General features: G+C 41.4%; 2 protein-coding genes across 2 annotated transcripts; one reads left to right on the forward strand and one right to left on the reverse strand.

The window, feature by feature from the left end:
* Positions 1 to 3,707: 3,707 nt before the first annotated feature.
* On the reverse strand, positions 3,708 to 9,021 carry LOC136768418 (single-pass membrane and coiled-coil domain-containing protein 3). Its single transcript, XM_066722627.1, has 3 exons — positions 8,904 to 9,021; positions 6,249 to 6,348; positions 3,708 to 4,906 (listed from the first exon to the last, which is right to left on the reverse strand). The coding sequence occupies exon 3, from the start codon at positions 4,872 to 4,874 to the stop codon at positions 4,212 to 4,214; it is 663 nt and encodes a 220-aa protein (XP_066578724.1). The 5' UTR covers positions 4,875 to 4,906; positions 6,249 to 6,348; positions 8,904 to 9,021; the 3' UTR covers positions 3,708 to 4,211.
* A 5,270-nt stretch (positions 9,022 to 14,291) lies between these two features.
* Positions 14,292 to 20,763, forward strand: LOC136768427 (thialysine N-epsilon-acetyltransferase-like). Its single transcript, XM_066722646.1, has 6 exons — positions 14,292 to 14,411; positions 18,317 to 18,368; positions 18,625 to 18,708; positions 18,969 to 19,070; positions 20,107 to 20,147; positions 20,528 to 20,763. Exons 1-6 carry the CDS (start codon positions 14,349 to 14,351, stop codon positions 20,705 to 20,707), a joined length of 522 nt encoding a protein of 173 aa, XP_066578743.1. The 5' UTR covers positions 14,292 to 14,348; the 3' UTR covers positions 20,708 to 20,763.
* Positions 20,764 to 21,442: the final 679 nt, after the last annotated feature.

The raw sequence follows: 21,442 nt of genomic DNA on the forward strand, positions 1-21,442 counted from the left end.
CCCTGGTCCTGCAGAGAGATGGTCAAGTACATTTTAATATTTTTTATCAGTATTTTTTCATCTTTATCTTTGCATTCGTATTGTTAAGCTCCTTGGCAACAACCACTTCTTTCTTTGCTTCGGTCTGACTCAGCAGGTTCCCAGATAAGACGCGTCGTTTCTGCAGAATCACTTTATTGTGAGATGCAGGTGTACTAGTGGTTATTTGTATATTACACAGTTATAGCAGACACTCTGGGCGGCAGTGGACTGAGAAATGCAGTTTTCATATCAAACCCTTTGTAGACACGGGGTTTCAAGCATCACACAAAGAATTACACTTATGCAACCCTTCTGGTAGTGATCAGTACCAACACGCAGTGTAGGAGCCAATTAGTTTATTTACCAGTGTTATTATTTAGAATAAATATATTTTACTCTGTATTTGTGTGTTTATGAATTTGGATTAATTGTACGGTGTTTCTTTAAGAGAACGAGCTTTATGTATATATATTTGAAATCAACTGTGACTCATATTCAGTTAGTTTAGCTATGCAGCCCCAAGGTTTTCTGATTGTGTCATAACACCTGCGTTAATTCATGAAATCAACTTGTAAATAACTGTATTAAGATTGATATTTATGTTGATATGGCTTTTTCACTCATCACATGAATTCTCACTCTCACATATGTGATAGTATCAGAGTAGGCGTCAGAGGCCGGCCCAAAGTCGGTCAGCACCTTCTCATGCTCTCTGATGGCATCATCCAGCCTACTCTTCTCTATGGCGCCAAAAAACAGTTCTAGGCCCAAACCCAGCACCATAAAACTATTTGTGTTTCTGTGCATATCAGAACAGGACAATCTGAATCAACAAGAATTGCAATTGTCAGGAGTGTATATAGATACAGATACAGAACAGATACAAGTGCTAAAAAGGAATCCAAAGGTCCATATATTATATCTGATAGTATTACTTACTAATTAATTTACATTCTCATTCTTAATTTGTGTTGGTTTAAATTAAAAATAATTGAGTAAGAACTGCAGAGTGAAATATACTAATTGCAAGTCATAATCAGATTATTTTAATCAGGATATAGAGCTGTTGTTTACATGTCATCCACAGATAACAGCCCTATACAAACACAGTACAGAGCATGTAGATCGTTTTTAAAGATATCAAATGCAAAGCGATGAAAACAGTTTATGAAGTGTGTTTTCATCGCTTTGCATTTGATATCTTTAAAAACGATCTACATTATTATTATTATTATTATTATTATTATTATTATTATTATTTTTTATTTCTTGGCAGACGCCCTTATCCAGCATAAGTGCAATACTTACAACTTACTTTATATCAGGCTATAACTTATTTATACAATTGCTGACTTTTCACTAAGTCCTGGGTATGGTGACTGACACCGACTCTGTGTTCTGGTCTTGTCAATATGATTATAGAAAAATAGAAATATGGTGTGTGTGTGTGTGTGTGTGTGTGTGTATACATATCAAAGTTTTAAAAGTTCACTGTGATGGCGACTGGGACCATTTAGCGAACACAAAATCAATAGTAGCAATCGAACCATACTGACAACCATAGTGAATAAATCATAGAAAATCAACAGATGAAACAGAATATTTTTCTTTGGTTTGAACTCTGGTTTGTTTTTTTCTGTGTTGTTGTTATTTTCCACCCCCAGGCTGAGTGGGCTGGTGCGGGTAGCTTGTTTGGACGAGAAGACAAAGTTTGTATTAACTGAGAATCTGAGGAGTGTTTTCACACTATGACCAGGTTGTCAGGTTGTGTGTCTTTGTGGTGTGGTCACTGGACCCAGCGGTCACAGTTCATTGGAACCACTGAACCGGGCTTGAGACTCAGTTTTTGGTTCATGGTCGCATAACGAGAGGCATTGTGTGATAGACTGACTTGACATATGCTGCAGCAAAGTTTAATCAACTAAAATAAATGAAAAAGAAACATGACACATTACATTGTTTGTATATCTATATATCTATTCCACATCTATTCTAAGTTCAGGATATTTTTTTTTTTAAGTTTGACATTGCAAACTGCAGTCTAACACTTTCCTATGTATAGAGATCTATTTTGCATGATTTAAGATATATAAAATCTGACATACACTACCGGTCAAAAGTTTTAGAACACCTCAATTTTTCCCATTTTTATTTAAATGTACGCAGTTTAATGTTTCAGTGTACTCTGAAAATAAAGCATAGAACAAATTAACAATTGGAGAAAAAATAAATCATGGAATAGTTTTAACAAAATGTACCTATTGCATCGCACTTATTGTATATTATATTTTGTAACAATCTCCTTGTACTTAGGGAGTATTGGCAGACTTAATAAATAAGGCCAAATGAAGCAGATAAAGTGATATCCCAAAGTGTAATGTGCCCCCCCAAGTACCATAGCACAAATATATTTATATACATATGTACAAGCCACAGACAGTAAGATACCTTAACCACATTAAGCACTGTAGAAAATAGATGAAGAACATTAAAAAATAACAAAAGAGATAAACAGTGGCTAAGGACATTTTAGGCCCTTTTAGGGGTCTGCCCAATGCTACCTCTGCAGGCGAATGCCCGGTACTTTCTTGTTCGGAACTCAGACAGCCATTTATGCCAGGTGGCATGATTGCTATGGTGATCATTGATTTCAATGTCTGCTTTATGCTTTTGGTCATGTTGGTCTGCATATGGTAGCCAGTCCCCCTCCGCCCCTGCTCATCAAAGACCGACTTGTGCCCCCTCAGTCATTTCTGTTGACCCCCCGCCAAGTTCATCCTGCCGCCGGGACTGCGCATTGGCCCAAGCCACCATTTCAAACTTGGCCATGTAGGTTTCCCAGGAGGCCTTTCAGTCATAACGCCCCGGTTTCAGCTCCTTCCGGCCGGCTGGCGGTGTGGTGCAACCAAGGGGTGGGGCCTGTGGTGTAGGCCGCAGTGCCGGGGTCTGAGTGGTGTCTCGTGCAGCCGGGGCCCGAGCCGTTTCATAGCCTATATCCCCGCCGATATTGGAGAGACTTATCTACCCCCCTGGCTAACACATGTAAGCATTGCTATACAGTCTCGATACTCACAGGCTCGATTTCTAACAGCGGTCGTATCAGCGCAAACTCGGGTAGGCTCAGTCTCTTGACCAGCATATCGGCAGTCCATGCACTCTGTTCCGCCTCGGTCATAAAGCACTCCTATGTGGGCTTACCGGGTGACTCGTCTTCCGCGTTGGTCACGTTGTTTTGCTGCTCTTTCTCTTTAACTCTCCCGCACCAACTCCCTGAGTGGCACGTCGCCACCCCATAATATACCCCCCAATCACCTGGAGATTAGGCTTTACCACCCCGGAGTTGGGGGAAGCCACATAACCCCTACAACCACAAACATCCCTCCCCAACCCAACACAACAAAATCCAACATACACACACACACACACACACACACACACACACACACACACACACACACACACAGAGTCCCCGATCTTGTTTGATGTGTTACATTTTATATGAGTTTGTTTACATCTATTTAGTATCAAACAGAAGCTTCTATGTATAATGAACACAAAACATTATGGGTAAATAAATTGCAAGGAATTGAAAGAAGTGTATTTTAACACATACAACCCCCCCGTGCCGTGAAGTGGGAGAAAAACACTAAAGAAGAAACAAGAATAAAGGTAGAAGGACATGAAAATGTACAAACACTCTTTTACTTTAATTTGTCAACAAGAACTTCCTTCTTTGCTTCAGTCGGACTCAGCAGGTTCACAGAAAAGACATGTCGCTTCAACAGAATCACTATAATGTGAGATTCGTGTACAAAGTGCACGCAGGTAACAGTGACTTTCTATGACTGGGGTTTCAAGCATCACAGACAAAAGCATATATGTAACCCTGCTGGTAGTTAGGCCTGGTCAGTACCAACACACACATACACAGAATGTAGTTTGGCAATTAAAGCATTTAAATCATTTGATTCCACATGAGGGATTTATCCTTATCAAGTATTGACATAACTGTAGAGTTTGGTCATCAGCTTGATTTTCAGCAACAACCAGTGGCGTAGGTTTGGTTTCACAATTGGGGGGACGAATCCACTATGCCTATGGAGCCGGGCACACATTATGGGGGGACTATTAAACTTTCTCTCAACATTGGGGGGGATGCGTCCTCCCTAAACCTACGCCTATGGCAACAACTAACCCTGGAGTTCACTCATCACCTGAATTCTTGCCATCACCTGCATGATACCATCATAGTAGGCATCAGAGGCCGGCCCAAACTCCTCCAGCACCTTCTCGTGCTCTCTGATGGCATCATCCAGCTTACTCTTCTCTATGGCACCACAAATCAGGTCAATGCCCATCCCCAGCAGACTAATTACAACACATCCCAAAAAACCAGCAGCAATTCTGCCCACAGTTGTGACGATGCTTCTAAAAATGATACCATTCTTAATTAAATATATCAGTACACCACAAGCAATCACGGAGACAACAGAAACGACCCCGTTCAGTGCATTGTGCACCTTCCTCCATTGTTCAGTCGAAGGCGTTTTCATGGCCAGGATCTCCTGGTAACAATGGGGCTCAAGTTTTTCCTTCAGCCTGCTGTCGATCTCCTCGATCTTTGCCTGGATCTTCATCAGTGCTTTCAGGAAGAAGTCGCAGTTCTCCTTCACCGTCTTGCCCTCGTCCACGGCGATGGGCTGGAACCTGCAGCTGAAGTGCTCGTTCAGGACCTCGGAGAGCTTGTTGGTGGCGCGGAAGTTGTTCTTTATCTTCTCCACGATTGTCTGGTTGAGCCGGCAGAGACGGTCGCGTCTCTCGTTGTTGTTGAAGACACATTCGCTCAGAGCCATTTCTGCTGGGGTGGGGGGGAAACAAGCTGGTGCTGTGGAGATGTGAAGAGGAGAAGAGTTGTCATTGTCAGGAGTGAATATAGAGGACAGTGAACAGGAACAAATGGTGCAATGAACCCAGAGGACCCCAGAGCTTTGGGTTTTAATCCAGACGTTTGCTCTCCAGGCGTAAAGACAGATCCATGTGACACACACACACAGTCAATCGTCCAGTGCCCTGACCACTCCTCCAGTTAGTGTCAGTGTTTAGTGCATTTCTAAAGAGGTTGCCAGATGATGCTCAGACTGAGCAGGTGGCTTATTCTAACCTGTAGATGTCACCCATGCACTTTCTTATAATCATCCATCCATCCATCCATTTTCAAAACCACTTATCCTGGTGAGGGTTGCAGGGAAGCTGGAGCCGATCTCAGAAGGCATAGGGTGCAAGGCAGGAATACACCCAGGATGGGATGCAACACACACACACAGAGCAATTTAGAGAGACCAATCAACCTAACCTGCATGTCTTTGGTTGGTGGGAGCAACCAGAGTCCCCGGAGAAAACCCATGCACAAACGGGGAGAACATGCAAACTCCACACAGACAGGGACTGTGGAGCTGTGAGGCAGCACTTGGCCATGTAGCAACCACCACGCGACCGTGACGCCCATAATGGATATTAAAATACTCTTCATTAGCAACCGGTAGCTCAATATTAAAGATACATAGACACTGAAAGAAGACGTGCATTACAAAATTCAACTACACTGAACAGCAATTGCCTGTAAGGCTGTTTAAATTTACAATTATCCTTTATCATTCATTATACATGACTTAGGTTTTCATAAACTACCCAGCAGGTTAAATTAATTAGTAACAATGTTGTTTCAACATCTTTTTTTCATGTTGAATAAACATTGAAAATTGATTAGATTTGCAAATGTAATCGACGTTGTATTGTAAACGTTGATTCAATGTTGAATAATAAAAGTTGATTCATTGTTGCATTATAGACTTATTCATTGTTGAACAATCAATGCTGAAATCTTGTTCAAAAATTGTTGGATTTGAAAATGGAATCGATCTTGAATTGTCAATGTTGGTTCAACATCAATTTAATAAGCATAATGCAATCAATATCTGTTGTATGAACCTAGAATGAAAACCCCAAACAAAAAGCCTGTTGGTTGAAATTACTTTATTTAAAGGACTATCATGTTCTATTAATAAGCTGTATATAACTATATTTGTTTATGTCATATTGTATTTTGTTATTTAAATTAATGCTTTTTGAACTCTTACAGAGAAATGTGCTTAGTTTGTAAATGTTTACAGTATAACAGTTAATACCAACATTTTCAATAGCCTATACAAAAATAAATAAAGTCTTACGTGAAAAATATTTTGTCCACACAGCCAGTCTAAAATGCAGAGTCTTGTCTGATTGTCTCCAGGTGAACAGGTATTTTCTTGCATCTGATTGGCTGATTACCTGCCAAGAAATAAAAATAATAAAAATATTAATAATTACCTGATAACCATTCCTGATAGACCTTTGATTTATCAACTCCGCTGTGTTAAAAAGATGTTGGGCTACAAAATCAATCTACTGCTCAATCCTAGTAGTTTTCGTTGCTGAATACACACACACATACAAACACACTAAGAAACTGCTTCAATTAACTTGTTTTTCTCTTTATGTAAGGGTAAATTTGTGCATTTTCTGAACATGTCACTGAAAATACACGCATGACTAAAGTTTGGGGATTAGGGAAGAAAATGACATTGTGGATATTTTGTTTGTTATCTACACTTTTTTCACAATGTCTATTCAACCTGAAAGCAAACTTACATTTCGAGATTGATAAATCATTGCCAAAACCAGGTTGAGTAGTAGTTGTATTCAGGGGCGGTGCCAGGGGGTGGGCCACAGGGGCACTGGCCCCTGCTGAAATCTGATTGGCCCCCAATTTTCATATGATTCATAGTCATATTGTGGACAATGGGGTGTGTTAATTTATTTTACCAAAGTTGTCCTTTTTGTGTGTATACCGCCCGGCAAGAATCCAGGGGAGAGAGAAGTTATTAATTTAACACACCTGTGTTGCTGCTGATGCGCTCAACACTGAACTACAGTGTGTTTAACCCTTTCGCTCTGGCAGCGCTACAATTCGATCTTAAATGAATGATGATGTGTGTAGTGAAAGTGACTGCCTATTTCAGCCTTAACTATTGGTTGTCAATAAATGACTGATATCTGTAAAAGCTTCAACAACAATCAGGAAGGTTTTTTGTCGTTGGGGCGTTAACGATGTACAAAAGGTAAAGTTAGGTTGAGATGAGAAGGCAGAGTATGAGTGAGAGGACAGAATTGACAGGGAAGTGAAAAGTCAGAATTGCCGAGGGTGATTATGAATAGAAAATCAGCAGCATGTTTTAGAGATTTCATTTGAAAACACAGCGACAGCAGTGACATATTCTCACACCTTCTCACCTTCTCAGATAATTTGTTTCTGTAAAGTTAATACTTTTTTATATACATTATTGTATTAACTAAAACAAACATGCAATATATATATATATATATATATATATATATTTAATACTAATCATTAATGTTGTATATTGTTTATATGTTATTGATTGTTATGAGTTATGTTTTAGAAAAACATTTTTATTTTTTTTCTTGGTAGAGCATTTTTGCACCTTTTTGCCATTCAACCATGTATTGAACAAATAAGTGCTGATTTTTATTTTACCAGTTTTTACACCGATGAGCCATAACATTATGACCATTACATTGCTGCCTAATATATCCCACCCACTGACAGGTGCCATGATAACGAGATTATCAGTGTTACTCACTTCACCTGTCAGTGGTCATAATGTTATGGCTGATCGGTGTATATATTTGCACTGTATATAACATAAGGGTCCAGGGATTTAATGGTACACTCATAATGTCTTTTTTAAATTGCTTTTTTGCTAAAAAAGAGGCTACTAAATGTACAGCATTCCATTGATTTTGGGGGACGTGTATGCATTCTGTCCAATCAGGCATTTTACATTTTCATTTTTGTACACTGAGGGGACCCTATTTTGTTCACTAATACCATTCCATTTTGCACTGAACAAATGCACAGCGATGTATCCATATTGAAGCACTATTGGGGATGAAGCAGGTGGAGAAGTTGTCTATATTGTCTGTTGTGTTAATGGCAATAAGGTAGCACTGTTATTATTATTTCTTTATTTATTGGCAGACGCCCTTATCCAGGGCGACTTACAAACCATAAGCGCAACACAAAGTGCAAAAAAACAGTGTACAAGGCATAAAACATTACAAATTCAAATTTACAGGATACAGTGCAATTCAAAGCATAATACTTTTTACAAATTCCAATTAACACAATTGAATACAATAAATTAGGTCTTACATCCTGGATTGTAAAAGCTAAGTGCACTGTTGTCTATTGTGTTAATGTGTATTGTGTAATAATTGTATCCCTCTCAAATGGTAGCAAATATGGTGGTACATGTTTGCTGAATTTTTGCGAATTGCCCAGCTTATCCTTGTAATTTGCTTCAATCTTACATTACAAACTTAGTTTTTAACAGGCATTTTACATGTCCCCGGACCCCCCTAGCAGATGTCGGCACCTCCGTAATAATCACGACATGCTCACACATTCAAGTTACATAGACACCGAAAGAAGACATGCATTACAAACCCAACTACACTGAACGGCAATAGGCACCTCGAAATGCAATAGTGTTCACATTTACAATGATTATTTATTATTCATTCTGGATTCATTCATTTTTCATAATCTAGGTTTCCTTCTCGTAAGCATCAATCCCACTCCTGTTGTAGAACGGAAACCGAATATCAAACTGAAAGTGAAAGTTCAAATCATAACTCGGGTGCGGGTTCCAGAAATTGTGTTTTCTTTTTTAGCGACTGCAAAACAGCACCCGACTAGAACCGGCTACTAACAGCGATGCACAGGCTGTAAGTGCTGCACTCGGACCCGCACCCGGACCTACCCGCTGCCTGGCTCCAGACCACAGCAGTGAAGTCCCGGAGACCCAGTGCGCAGCCGCAGTTAACCGGCCTCTCGAACCTCTTCTCTCCCGTCTCGCGGCGGACTCTTCTCAGAAGTCACGTGTCTTATTAACGCGGCATCTCTCTCTCCTGGGGGGGGCAGGGGTAGAAGCACTAGACTGGCTATGACGTCATTTTGGTATGTAAAGAGGGACACAAGCTTGTCTACATATAATACTATGTGCGATGTTATGCTAAGTAAGCTTTTTATTATTTTCAGCATTTTGCATGCTATGTCTTCTACCGGTTATGCCTCATGAAACTCATGTCGTTTTATTATGTAGAAGCCCTGGTCCTGCAGAGACACAGTCCAGTACATTATTGTATTGTTTGTCCCAGCAGCACTCGACGTCATTTCAACAGCAGAGATATATAATATATCCATTAAGATACAAACATAAATACACACATATAAGTTTCAGAATTGTTTTTTTTTTTAACAATTTGGAAAATATCTACACAGCGACGTCTAAACAGTGTCAGACTAAAACCTGCTAATAACATGGACACACATCCATCATTGCCCTCCCACATTCAATCTGGCCTCCCCGGTGCCTCGGCTACAAACTGCAGACACGGTGTGCCGGTAATAAAGTAAAGGGAGACTCACATGTCTGAGTGATGAAGCTGGTCAGATCCCGGTGCCCTTTGCTTTGCCGTCTCGCTGCAGCGGATCTCAGAAGTCCTGTGTCTTATTCACTCGGGGTCTCTTCCTCTCCCTCGAGGGGACCACAGGAGTAGAAGGACTATAGTGTCATTTTGTTATGTAAACAGAGACGCAATCTTGTCTAGGTATATTATGTAATTATTGGCAGACAGGGTGATTTACAGGATACAAGAGCAATACAAAAGTGCAATTAAACACTATAGATATAGTGCCATGTACGATGCTATGCAAGCCACTTTCCCCCCATGTTATGTCTCCTTACAGTTATACCTCATAAAACACAAACTTTTTCATGTCAGACTATTAAGTAGAAGCACAGGACCTGCAGAGACAATCCAGTCTAGTCCAGCAGGGTCTCCAGGAATAAAATAAACCAAATCACAAACAGATATCGGCGTACTTGAAGTCATTTAATGGTTTATTTAATCAGTATACTCATTAGAAGACAGCTGATTATGCAAAAAAATAAATAATAATAAAGGTTAAGGAGGGAGGGAGTGTCAGTCTTTGGCCGCTGGATTTGGAAGAGCTGGATTTGAACAGAAACCAGCAGGGCAGCCTCCGCAGGACCAGGAGCAGAGACACTGTATGCACTGACCTGGGCCACTCTCTTCAACAGTGCGTTGCACAGGCCCTTTCCTGTAATACAAAGATGCAGGATTATTAGATCATGTATTGTTTATTTTATAATCTCAGTTGACAGCCCTTATCCTGCTCGATTTACAGCAAAACCTCCATTACATGCACCGCACAATGAACAACAATGAAGTACGGTTTTAACAAAGAAAACAGAAAATGTATCCATCGTTTCTCAATCAAGATCGGATTAATCACCGGACTGCAGAGCTCTGGCTGGGTTGCAGCGTCGCTGTGAGATGAGAGCCATATTTGACCAGATTTTGGTTCTATGGATTGCGCTAACATTTTACACATGCAAACGTTACAGTAGCAAACTTTCGTCATCCTCCTTAGCCAAGCTAAAGTGTTAAATGAATCGATATGACTTCAAACTTCAAATAATCATTTATTTGGCAGGTCCAGACCTGCATAGCTTCAGTGGATTACTAGTGTTGAGCTGCAGGAGGCTACTGGCTACTGGCTACTGGCTACTGGCTACTGGCTACTGGCTACTGGCTACTTTTGTTCCAACCGAGCTCTCAATTACTGTCCGTCTCCGGAGCGCTTGGTTATAGTAACTGCTTTAGTATGATTGCAATTGATTCGGCCCTGAGCGTTCCTTGTTCATCGGTCTACTGAGGGAATACATTTCACACATACGGTATAAATATATACAATAAATGCACGTACACAAATCCAAACTGAAGAAAGCAACTCTGTAAAATCAGCATCTGTGTCACTATAGGTCAAAGCCCAGCTTGAGAGTCACAGATGTGTCGGCGAGTGCGAGTGAGTCGGTCTGTCTTTCCCTTTTCCTTTCCTTGCTCACCCTGATCATGCGGGATATATCTCTGCAGTCCCCAGCTTCACCTTCCCGTATCTTGAACTTCTTGTTTTCCTCCTGTGTTTTCAAGGCCGCTCCCAAACACGCGTCCAGGTCTCCGCCAGCCCCCGCAAGCCGTCTGCGCAGACACCTGTTCACACACCGAAGCGACGCTTTCCAATAGATACTCATCACTTAAACGTGGAAATGGCCTTTTGTTGTAGTATTAGTAGTAGTAGTATAAGCCGCTTTCTTTACGAGGTAGTGTCGTTACGCTTGAAGCAGTCTTCACGAAGCAGTACCGACCCTTCTGAAGCACAATGTATGGACACTAGGTGGAAGCCCCGCTACACCATGTCACAAACCCCGTGGTCACTGCAAATGAAGCTTCGTTACGTCACACCAGCAGCTGAGTATCGAATTGGTTTGGAATATGTGTCGGTGTATCAAACCCCCATCATGCTTAAAAGAGCTCTGAACCACCTCAAATCCGAGGGGTTATAGAGAGCAGAAAGATTTGCAACTCTAAAACATACATTCATTGTCCAGTTGCATAATCATGTCCCTCCAACACATTTGCCTCTTCTACACAATCACTGTTCTTGTTTATACAAGCACATACGTCTCACTCCACTTACAAAATATAGTCTTCTTTTGCCATGTTATATAAACCATCACTTTCCCAGTTGCACAAGCATATCTGTGTGATAAACAAAATGTAGGCTTTGCATCACTTGGATCATTACCACATATATAGATAAATAAATAGGAAATACATCATAATGCTGACTATATCCAGGCTATATGAAATGTAGACTACACTTATAGTTCATTGCATTTATCTGACGTGGTTACTTAGTATGACATACCACGTTCATCCAGTAAATATGACTGCCTATTATAAATTCAACATCCAGTCGTGAGTCTCTATAGCGATCACAGGGATAAGCAATTTCATAATGTTACTTATACCTTGGTGACAGAGCAAGACATCGACACATTATTTCCACATAAGCTTTGTTGAACTCCAGATCACAGATGCCGATGGGTTCATTTGTATATCGCCTCGCTGATGTCTGAGCACTGCTGCCTTTCGACTCAATCGATACATTCGCTGTACCGCATATTGACCAGCAGATGTCACTATGGAGAGCTTGTGTAGAGCGATTCGAAGCAGTGAACCTTTTTTTGGTACAATAGATTAAAATGGTTAAATGCTTCATAAAGCTTCGGTTCCCCCATCACTATAAACCACGCTGTTAATCTCTAACACCCCCCTGGCTTACTGGATAAGTTCCCAGCAGTGACTTCCTGTCTTCAAGTTCACAGTTTACTTTGTGTTTTTATACACAGATACAAATTATCCCTGACAGCGGTGCTTGGAACCCCCATCCCCATCCTTCCATCATGTTTATCACCTAACCACACTGTTGAACTAAGTTCATATCTCAGCAAATACTCTCGTTCAAGTATCAAGTAAGAGCTGTAATTAGCATTGTTAATCCTTATCCACCGGTTCTCAATTAAGGTCCAATGCCGAATTGGGCCTTTATTACTTGCCCATTTCCAATGAAACGGGCTCTTTAAATTGTTTAGGTGAGATTGTAAAAGTCCAGGTGCCACTCAGCGAGTTCCATACTGGGGTAGGGGTGGGGAGGCAGGGGCAAGACGAAGGAACGCGAACGTCATTGTAGGATGAGAAGCCAAACTCGCCAGATGGTACTTAGCTCATATACGACCAGTTTATGAGCTATTGGTACTTAAATTAATAAAAGCACACCATGTCCTGGACACTGACACTGGCTTGACCCGGATATCATGCATTTCATATTCAGACTGTCCATGTCACACAGCCACCTGATCTCCTGGGCTGCTCCGCTCTCTCATATTAAAACTCTGGTTCTATGAAACTAAGATTCCTATAGGTGACACGTGTCCGAGAGAGAGAGAGAGAGTCACAGAGACACAGACAGACTGAGATAGAGACACCAAGACCAGTAACAAGATAATCTGATGCAGACTCGTTTACAGAGATTAATTACTTTCCCCCAATACCCCCAATGTACTGGAAAGCTACCAAGATGTTTGAACAATGAGAAGTGCTAATGTGTTATAGAATGTCAGTCCTTACCTGTGTGAGAGATTTCAACTTGTTCAGACATCTCATAAAACAATTAATGGACACAGGTGGATCAACTGAAAGGACACACGAAAAACAGTAACCCCCCCCCCACCCACATTAATCCTTAGCTGGGCATTTTAAGGGAATTTGGCTGGTAAAGTACACCACGTTCACTGAGAAAATATTTTTGTGTTAATTGGTTAAGGATTTTAGACTGTATTCAATTGTAAAAGAGGTTCTGTGTGGCCAACATGACGTGTCTCAAAATGTCTCTTAGTATAGGCATAGTTAGTATTATTATTACTACATATCACAGGTATGATATGCATATGTTTTATGATGCTGTGAAGACCACCCATGGCCCAAGAAGTTACTCTCTCTCCCCCCTCAGAAGTGCAGAGGGGTCCACTCTCATAAAGGACCAAACTAAGATAGTCCAGAGCACTTTGAAGCCCTTTTAAACCAGACAAACCCGGTTGACCAGTCAGTCCTGGAGGAGCTTCCAACCCTGCCCACCTTCGAGAACCTACCCCACCCACCTTCACTGAGGTCTGCACCGCCATAAGGTCACTGAAGAACAACAAACCTCCTGGAGTCAATGACATCCCTGTTGAAATCTTAAAACTATCTATCTCTGCTCTAGAGTGATCCACCTGTTCATTTCTGAGACATGGAGGCAAGAGTGCATCCCCTATCATTGGAGGGATGCCAATATTGCATGTAGATACAAAAGTGATAGTTGGACAGTCTACAGCCGCCACTTTCATTTGAAATGTCTTCAGCGTATCTTGAAAGTGACCTGGCAGGATCATATATCTGTAGGAGCATCAAAGCGTCCATCATTCACCACCAAATCAGATGGCTTGGCCATGTCATCCGGATGCCAAAGGACCAAAAAGCAGCTGAAGGCCTCACTGACAGATCCATGGTGTGGTGAGGGTACAGCTTGACAGTCAAGCAATGAACCATGGAGCTGTTGATAATTAACAGCGTGGTTTAATCATTGTATACAAAATATATATATATATATATATATATATATATATATATATTTAGCCTCTAGTGGTGCAATAGCGGTGTCTGAAGGCTTGGAAGACAGTCAGCGTCATGTCGGTGTGGAAGAACTGTGATCTGATTTGAAAATTTAGGAGGAAAACATGGAGTTCACGATACGGGAATGTGAAGCCAAGGACTGCAAAGATATATCCCGCATGATCATGGTGAGCAAAGAAGGAAAAGGGAAGCAGAGAGACACAGACACAGACAGAGAAGCACTGAACAAATCTTTGTACCTCTCAAACTGGACTAACCTAGTGACACAGTGGTTGTTTTTCGAGAGTTCTACTTCAGATTGGAATTTTACACATTAATTTATAATCAAATACTTTAAAAATAACACCTTCATGTTTTTTAACACAATTATTCGTGTTTCTCTATTTTGAGTGTTCTTGTGAATCCGTAGTTGAACCACAGATGTGATCGTGATTGAGAAGAAAGGTGGATTAATGAATGGCTGTTTTAATAGAAGAGAGTAGAACTATGTTTGCAAAAATGTTAACAGACTGGTTTGTGTGCGCAACTGGCTCAGTGAGAAGATATGGCACCTGCAGTGCTATGGGTTTAGTTCCTGTATTGAGCCTATGTCTTTAAAAGTCTAGAAGATACAGTGCAGATTTTGCATTTGCAGGGGACCTTTTCAGTACAGGGAGGTCTCACATACTGCTGAAACCATGTAAAACCAAACCGATTTCTCCATAGGAAGACATGTTATAAAAGAAGATGCGTTCCAATGAAAGCCAGTGAGAGAGAAATAATGGTCAATAAGTGTAGGAAAGGAAAAATAAACTAAACATATTGGCCTTACATACAACATATGTAATAAATACATACATAGTAAATGTCAAATCAATTACCGTAAAAGAATATTGAATTTGTTCCTTAATTATTTGACCGTGTTGTTCTGAAACCATGGTAAATGAAACAGTCGTCCCTGTACTTTTATAATGAAATAGAAAACTCTTGAGACTACGACAACCTCTTCTGACTTTTATGTAAATGTAAGATGCAATTATATATGCAATTAATCACAATTAATCTTTGACCTATAGTGACACAGGTGTTGATTTTACAGAGTTCCTTTCTTCAGTTTAGATTTGTATACTTTTATTTATTGTATATACACTCACCTAAAGGATTATTAGGAACACCTGTTCAATTTCTCATTAATGCAATTATCTAACCAACCAATCACATGGCAGTTGCTTCAATGCATTTAGGGGTGTGGTCCTGGTCAAGACAATCTCCTGAACTCCAAACTGAATGTCTGAATGGGAAAGAAAGGTGATTTAAGCAATTTTGAGCGTGGCATGGTTGTTGGTGCCAGACGGGCCGGTCTGAGTATTTCACAATCTGCTCAGTAACTGGGATTTTCACGCACAACCATTTCTAGGGTTTACAAAGAATGGTGTGAAAAGGGAAAAACATCCAGTATGCGGCAGTCCTGTGGGCGAAAATGTCTTGTTGATGCTAGAGGTCAGAGGAGAATGGGCCGACTGATTCAAGCTGATAGAAGAGCAACTTTGACTGAAATAACCACTCGTTACAACCGAGGTATGCAGCAAAGCATTTGTGAAGCCACAACACGTACAACCTTGAGGCGGATGGGCTACAACAGCAGAAGACCCCACCGGGTACCACTCATCTCCACTACAAATAGGAAAAAGAGGCTACAATTTGCACAAGCTCACCAAAATTGGACAGTTGAAGACTGGAAAAATGTTGCCTGGTCTGATGAGTCTCGATTTCTGTTGAGACATTCAGATGGTAGAGTCAGAATTTGGCGTAAACAGAATGAGAACATGGATCCATCATGCCTTGTTACCACTGTGCAGGCTGGTGGTGGTGGTGTAATGGTGTGGGGGATGTTTTTTTCTTGGCACACTTTAGGCCCCTTAGTGCCAATTGGGCATCGTTGAAATGCCACGGCCTACCTGAGCATTGTTTCTGACCATGTCCATCCCTTTATGACCACCATGTACCCATCCTCTGATGGCTACTTCCAGCAGGATAATGCACCATGTCACAAAGGTCGAATCATTTCAAATTGGTTTCTTGAACATGACAATGAGTTCACTGTACTAAACTGGCCCCCACAGTCACCAGATCTCAACCCAATAGAGCATCTTTGGGATGTGGTGGAACGGGAGCTTCGTGCCCTGGATGTGCATCCCACAAATCTCCATCAACTGCAAGATGCTATCCTATCAATATGGGCCAACATTTGTAAAGAATGCTTTCAGCACCTTGTTGAATCAATGCCACGTAGAATTAAGGCAGTTCTGAAGGCGAAAGGGGGTCAAACACAGTATTAGTATGGTGTTCCTAATAATCCTTTAGGTGAGTGTATATATACTGTATGTGTGTGTGTGTGATATATACACTACCATTCAAAAGTTGGGGGTCACTTTGTCAAGATGTCTTTGTTTTCGAAAGAAAAGCATTTTTTTTGTCCATTAAAATAACATCAAATTGATCAGAAATACAGTGTAGACATTGTTAATGTTGTAAATGACTATTGTAGCTGGAAACGGCTGAGTGTAATGGAATATTTACATAGTTGTACAGAGGCCCATTATCAGCAACCATCAGTCCTGTGTTCCAATGGCACGTTGTGTTTGCTAATCCAAGTTTATCATTTTTAAAGGCTAATTAATCATTAGAAAACCCTTTTGCAATTATGTTAGCACAGCTGAAAACTTGTGCTGATTAAAGAAGCAATAAAACCGGTGTTCTTTAGACTAGTTGAGTATCTGGAGCACCAGAAACAAAGAACTTTCTTCTGAAACTCATCAGTCTATTCAAGTTCTGAGTAATGAAGGCTATTCCATGAGAGAAATTGCCAAGAAACTGAAGATCTCGTACAACGCTGTGTACTACTCCCTTCACAGAACAGCGCAAACTGGCTCTAACCAGAATAGAAAGAGGAGTGGGAGTTCCCGGTGCACAGCTGAGGAAGAGGACAAATACATTAGAGTGTCTAGTTTGAGAAACAGACGCCTCACAGGTCCTCAACTGGCAGCTTAATTAAATAGTCCCCGCAAAACACCAGTCTTACCATCAACAGTGAAGAGGCGACTCCAGGATGCTGGCCTTCTAGGCCATATCTCAGACTGGCCAATAAAAAGAAAAGATTAAGATGGGCAAAAGAACACAGACACTGGACAGAGGAAGATTGGAAAAAAGTGTTATGCACAGACAAATCTAAGTTTGAGGTGTTGGAATCACAAAGAAGAACATTCGTGAGACACAGACCAAATGAAAAGATGCCGGGGGAGTGCTTGACCCATCTGTCAAGCATGGTGGAGGCAATGTGATGGTCTGGGGGTGCTTTGGTGGTTGTAAAGTGGGAGATTTGTACAGGGTAAAAGGGATCTTGAAGAAGGAAGGCTACCACTCCATTTTGCAAAGCCATACCATACCCTGTGGACGGTGCTTGACTGGAGCCAATTTCCTCCTACAACAGGACACTGACCCAAAGCACAGCTACAAACTATGCAAGAACTATTTAGGGAAGAAGCAGTCAGCCTATTGAGCTGTTCTGGGAGCAACTTGACCGTATGGTACATAAGAAGTGTGCATCAAGCCAATCCAACTTGTGGGAGGTGCTTCAGGAAGCATGTGGTGAAATCTCTTCAGATTACCTCAACAAATTGACCACTAGAATCCCAAAGGTCTGCAAGGCAGTAATTGCTGCAAATGGAGGATGAATGTATATATATATATATATATATATATATATATATATATACTCCCCTAAATGAGTACCGTGTGGGGGGTGGGGGGTGAGAGGTGTGTGTGGGTGGGGGGCTGCCACATCCGAGGACAGGCACTCTCTGAACCGCGCGAAGAGAGACATCGTTCAGCGTTCAGTTCAATACACACTGTTAACTTCTCTATTTCAACTCAAACAGGGATCAGACGAAATCCCAAGTAAACCAAACCAATGAGAGGCGGGAGATAAGAAAAGGCGCAGCCGCTCTTTCCAGGTGCCTCTTGTATTAATACTTGGTCTGGGGGGATTGTTAGTGTGTCGCTTCAGTAAATCCATCTCCTGTTTTATTCACAGGAACTGGCTGTTCATTTAAAACTGCCTGAGCAAGTTAAAGTCTCTCGCAAAGGTAAGGAATGTGAACATGCCTCTGTAACTTTGTTGGTTGTTTTTTGGGCTCTGGTCTTGGGAGCTTTTCAGTGGTGGGGGGTGTCCTGTGTGGTCAGAAACCTCAAACTCTAAACGGGGCTGAGACTACCTGGATAAGTGACGTCATAAATGGAGTAAACTGTCCAAGCCCCCAAATGTTAATCCACTAGCAAAACATGGGTGGAGAAAAACAAACAATAAAGAAATAAAATTCACTTCACCCTCCACTCCTCCAGAGCTGGAGCAGGACGGCTTCTCTGGCCAGCCGTTCTTCAAGTGCCTGATAGTTGAGGTGTCTGACGAGAACAAGAGCAGAGACGGTAAGAGGCGTCCTTCTCCGTCTCTCTATTCCCTCGTCTCCTGGTCTCTCTGTTTATATCGTTATGTGACTGTCTCTGTGACTGTCTGGTTCACTGTCTCTCTGTCTCTCCATACATCTATTTTTGTGTACTTCTTTTTTGTGTGTGTAGCTGTGTTTGTTTTACTTTGTAAAGTCCCTGCATTTTTGTTGATGTGGAGGGCACTATATGAATTCTGATTGATTGATTGATTGATTGATTGTCTCTGTGTCTGTGGGCAGGGCACACTATGGTGGGGTATGCGCTGTACTTCTACAGCTACAGCACCATGAAGGGGAAGGCACTGTACATGGAGGACCTGTACATTATGCCTGAGTTCCGCGGTGAGTGGGGCGTGCTCTCGGACACGCGTGTCACCTAAAGCAGTGGCTCCTAACCCTGGTCCCGGAGGGGCCCCTACCCTGCTGTTTTTTCTTAAAAACGAGCTCACAATTACTTAACTGAAACTTAACTGAAGTAATAACTTGCTTGCATTGGACTTTTTAAATTGTGTAACGGATAAGTTCCTTTTACAATTTCTTACTTCACTTAAAACCCTACTGTTTAAAATAATTAAAAGGCTCTGATTTAGGAAATGATTAGTTACTGTACATAATGTGTTGCTGTAACTCGAACAGGGTTAGGGCTGTCAACTGAGAAATACAAATATTTAATAATCCTCTATCTTTGTGTCATGGATGGTGAAATTGCCAATTAACAATGAATTATGTTATTTACATTATATTTGGTTTTCACTTGCTGAAAGCTAGGTAGAAGGATTGGGGAAAGAAGACACACAGGATTGTTCTGGGATTGTTTATTGCTTCTGCCGCTCTCTCCTCCCTCTTCAATTTAGTTAGGACACCCCTGAAAGAAAGAAGACACGGACAAACTGATTACAGTTGGGACATTGCTAAACTTTGCACTTTAACTCCTTATGAATGTTGTTACTGACTATTTGTATCTGTTACAGGGAGGAAGAAGAGGAAACAGTAAAATTGCAATATAAAGAGACTTTAAATTGTTGTTTTACTAACTGTTTTCTTTTCTTCTATGTATTTGTTTGATTAGGGATTTAGTCTATTTTATCACCCAGTATTTTAATTAAAGGTATTTTAATTACTACATTTTAGTATTAGACTTTAGCTATTATAGTTGAACTGTTTTCTCTGAATGGTAGTTTTCATGCCCTGCATTGCTTGTGTGTTATTGCCTGTAAAAATAGTTAAACCTTACCTGAGCCTGTGTTGGTGTCCTGGGGTCCTGGTCAGGGGGGTAGTTGGTGGCACGAGTCCTCTTTCTCATAAAACAGAGTGGCATAGTCGATTCTTTGGGTGCACAGCTATTCCAGCCTCATAGCTTGTGACATTTGTATTACAGGAAAGGGCCTAGGAAAAGCGCTGTTGAAGAGAGTGGCCCAGGTCAGTGTGTACATCAGTGTCTCTGCTCCATGCTCCTGGGGGGGCTGCCCTGCTGGTTTATGTACTGAATTATGAACTCATTAACTGAACTCATAATATGCCCATATCTGATATTTTGCTTTTAAAATATGTATTTTAAACAGTTGAGAGATCTTGAGTTCAATGTCAAGCGATATCAGACCCTCGAATTCTCAGACGTTGTGTCGGCAAAGTGGTTTCGACTGAAACCGAGTCAGTTCTCAATGACGTCATTGAGCAGCAACGGCTGCAACAAAGATCAGCGGGGCCACTGTTTATTTTGTTGATGTGCTGTTAATTTGCTCACATTTGTCTCATTGTAGTGGTTGTTGATTGCTCTATTGTTGTGTGGTACGCTGCAGATCAGCCGGGAGCAGCGATGCAAACGGCTGCAATTTATGGTGCAGGACTGGAACAGACCGTCACTGGAGTTTTACCTCCAGCACGGGGCCAAGGACCTCACCGCCGCTGAGGGCTGGCATGTCCTGCGCTTTGAGGGGGGTGCCCTGGACACACTGGCACAGGCAGCGCCCGAGAACTGACCCTCCCTTCTTCCCTCTGTCTCACCAGTTTTTGAATGATTTGGCATAAGCAGCTGCCTTCCCATGCTCAATATAAGTATACTAAAGAAATAAACAATTAAATGACTTCAATGCAGTTATATCTGTCGTTTGTGGTTTTGTTTATTGTTATCCTGGAGACCCTGCTGGACTGGACTCTCTCTCTGCAGGACCAGGGTCACCAACCATCTCTCTGAGGTTCTGAACGAGCACTGCAAGTTCCAGCCCATCGCTGTGGACAAACAGGACAAACAGGGCAAACAGGGCAAACAGAACTGCAATGTTTTCCTGGAAGAAGATCCAGGTGAAGATCGAGGAGATTGACAGCAGGCTGAAGGACAGACTGGATCGCAGTTGTTACCAAGAGATGTGAGGAAGGCAAAGGGTGTCCTGCATGACATTTCTAGCACCTCCTTGGTTGTTTTGGTTATACTGATATGTTTCAGGTCTCCCCTCTGTAACACTGTCTCACCTGAGTTTCTTGTTTCTGCTTGTATTGGATGTCTTGTACTTCCTGTGCTCGGTTTGGGCCTAGAACTGTTTTTTGGCACCATAGAGAAGAGTAGGTTGGATGATGCCATCAGAGAGCATGTGAAGATGCTGAAGGAGTTCGGGCTACTGGGATTATGCGATAAAATAAGCTTCTTTCAGTTCTCGCAATTTACCCCTGAGGTTTTGTGTTTATTGTAAATACAAACATCAGATGAATCCAAAATT

This window comes from Amia ocellicauda, chromosome 14 (genome assembly GCF_036373705.1).
Source record: "Amia ocellicauda isolate fAmiCal2 chromosome 14, fAmiCal2.hap1, whole genome shotgun sequence".
NCBI lineage: Eukaryota > Metazoa > Chordata > Actinopteri > Amiiformes > Amiidae > Amia > Amia ocellicauda.

What these genes read in the sequence shown, in the direction of transcription:
- LOC136768418 (XM_066722627.1), bottom strand. Translation starts at nt 4,874, where the DNA reads ATGGCTCTGAGCGAATGTGTCTTCAACAACAACGAGAGACGCGACCGT.
- LOC136768427 (XM_066722646.1), top strand. Translation starts at nt 14,349, where the DNA reads ATGGAGTTCACGATACGGGAATGTGAAGCCAAGGACTGCAAAGATATA. An exon ending in ATATATCCCGCATGATCATG is followed by an intron (nt 14,412 to 18,316) that starts GTGAGCAAAGAA and finishes TTTTATTCACAG; the next exon opens with GAACTGGCTGTTCATTTAAA. An exon ending in TGTTGAAGAGAGTGGCCCAG is followed by an intron (nt 20,148 to 20,527) that starts GTCAGTGTGTAC and finishes GGTACGCTGCAG; the next exon opens with ATCAGCCGGGAGCAGCGATG.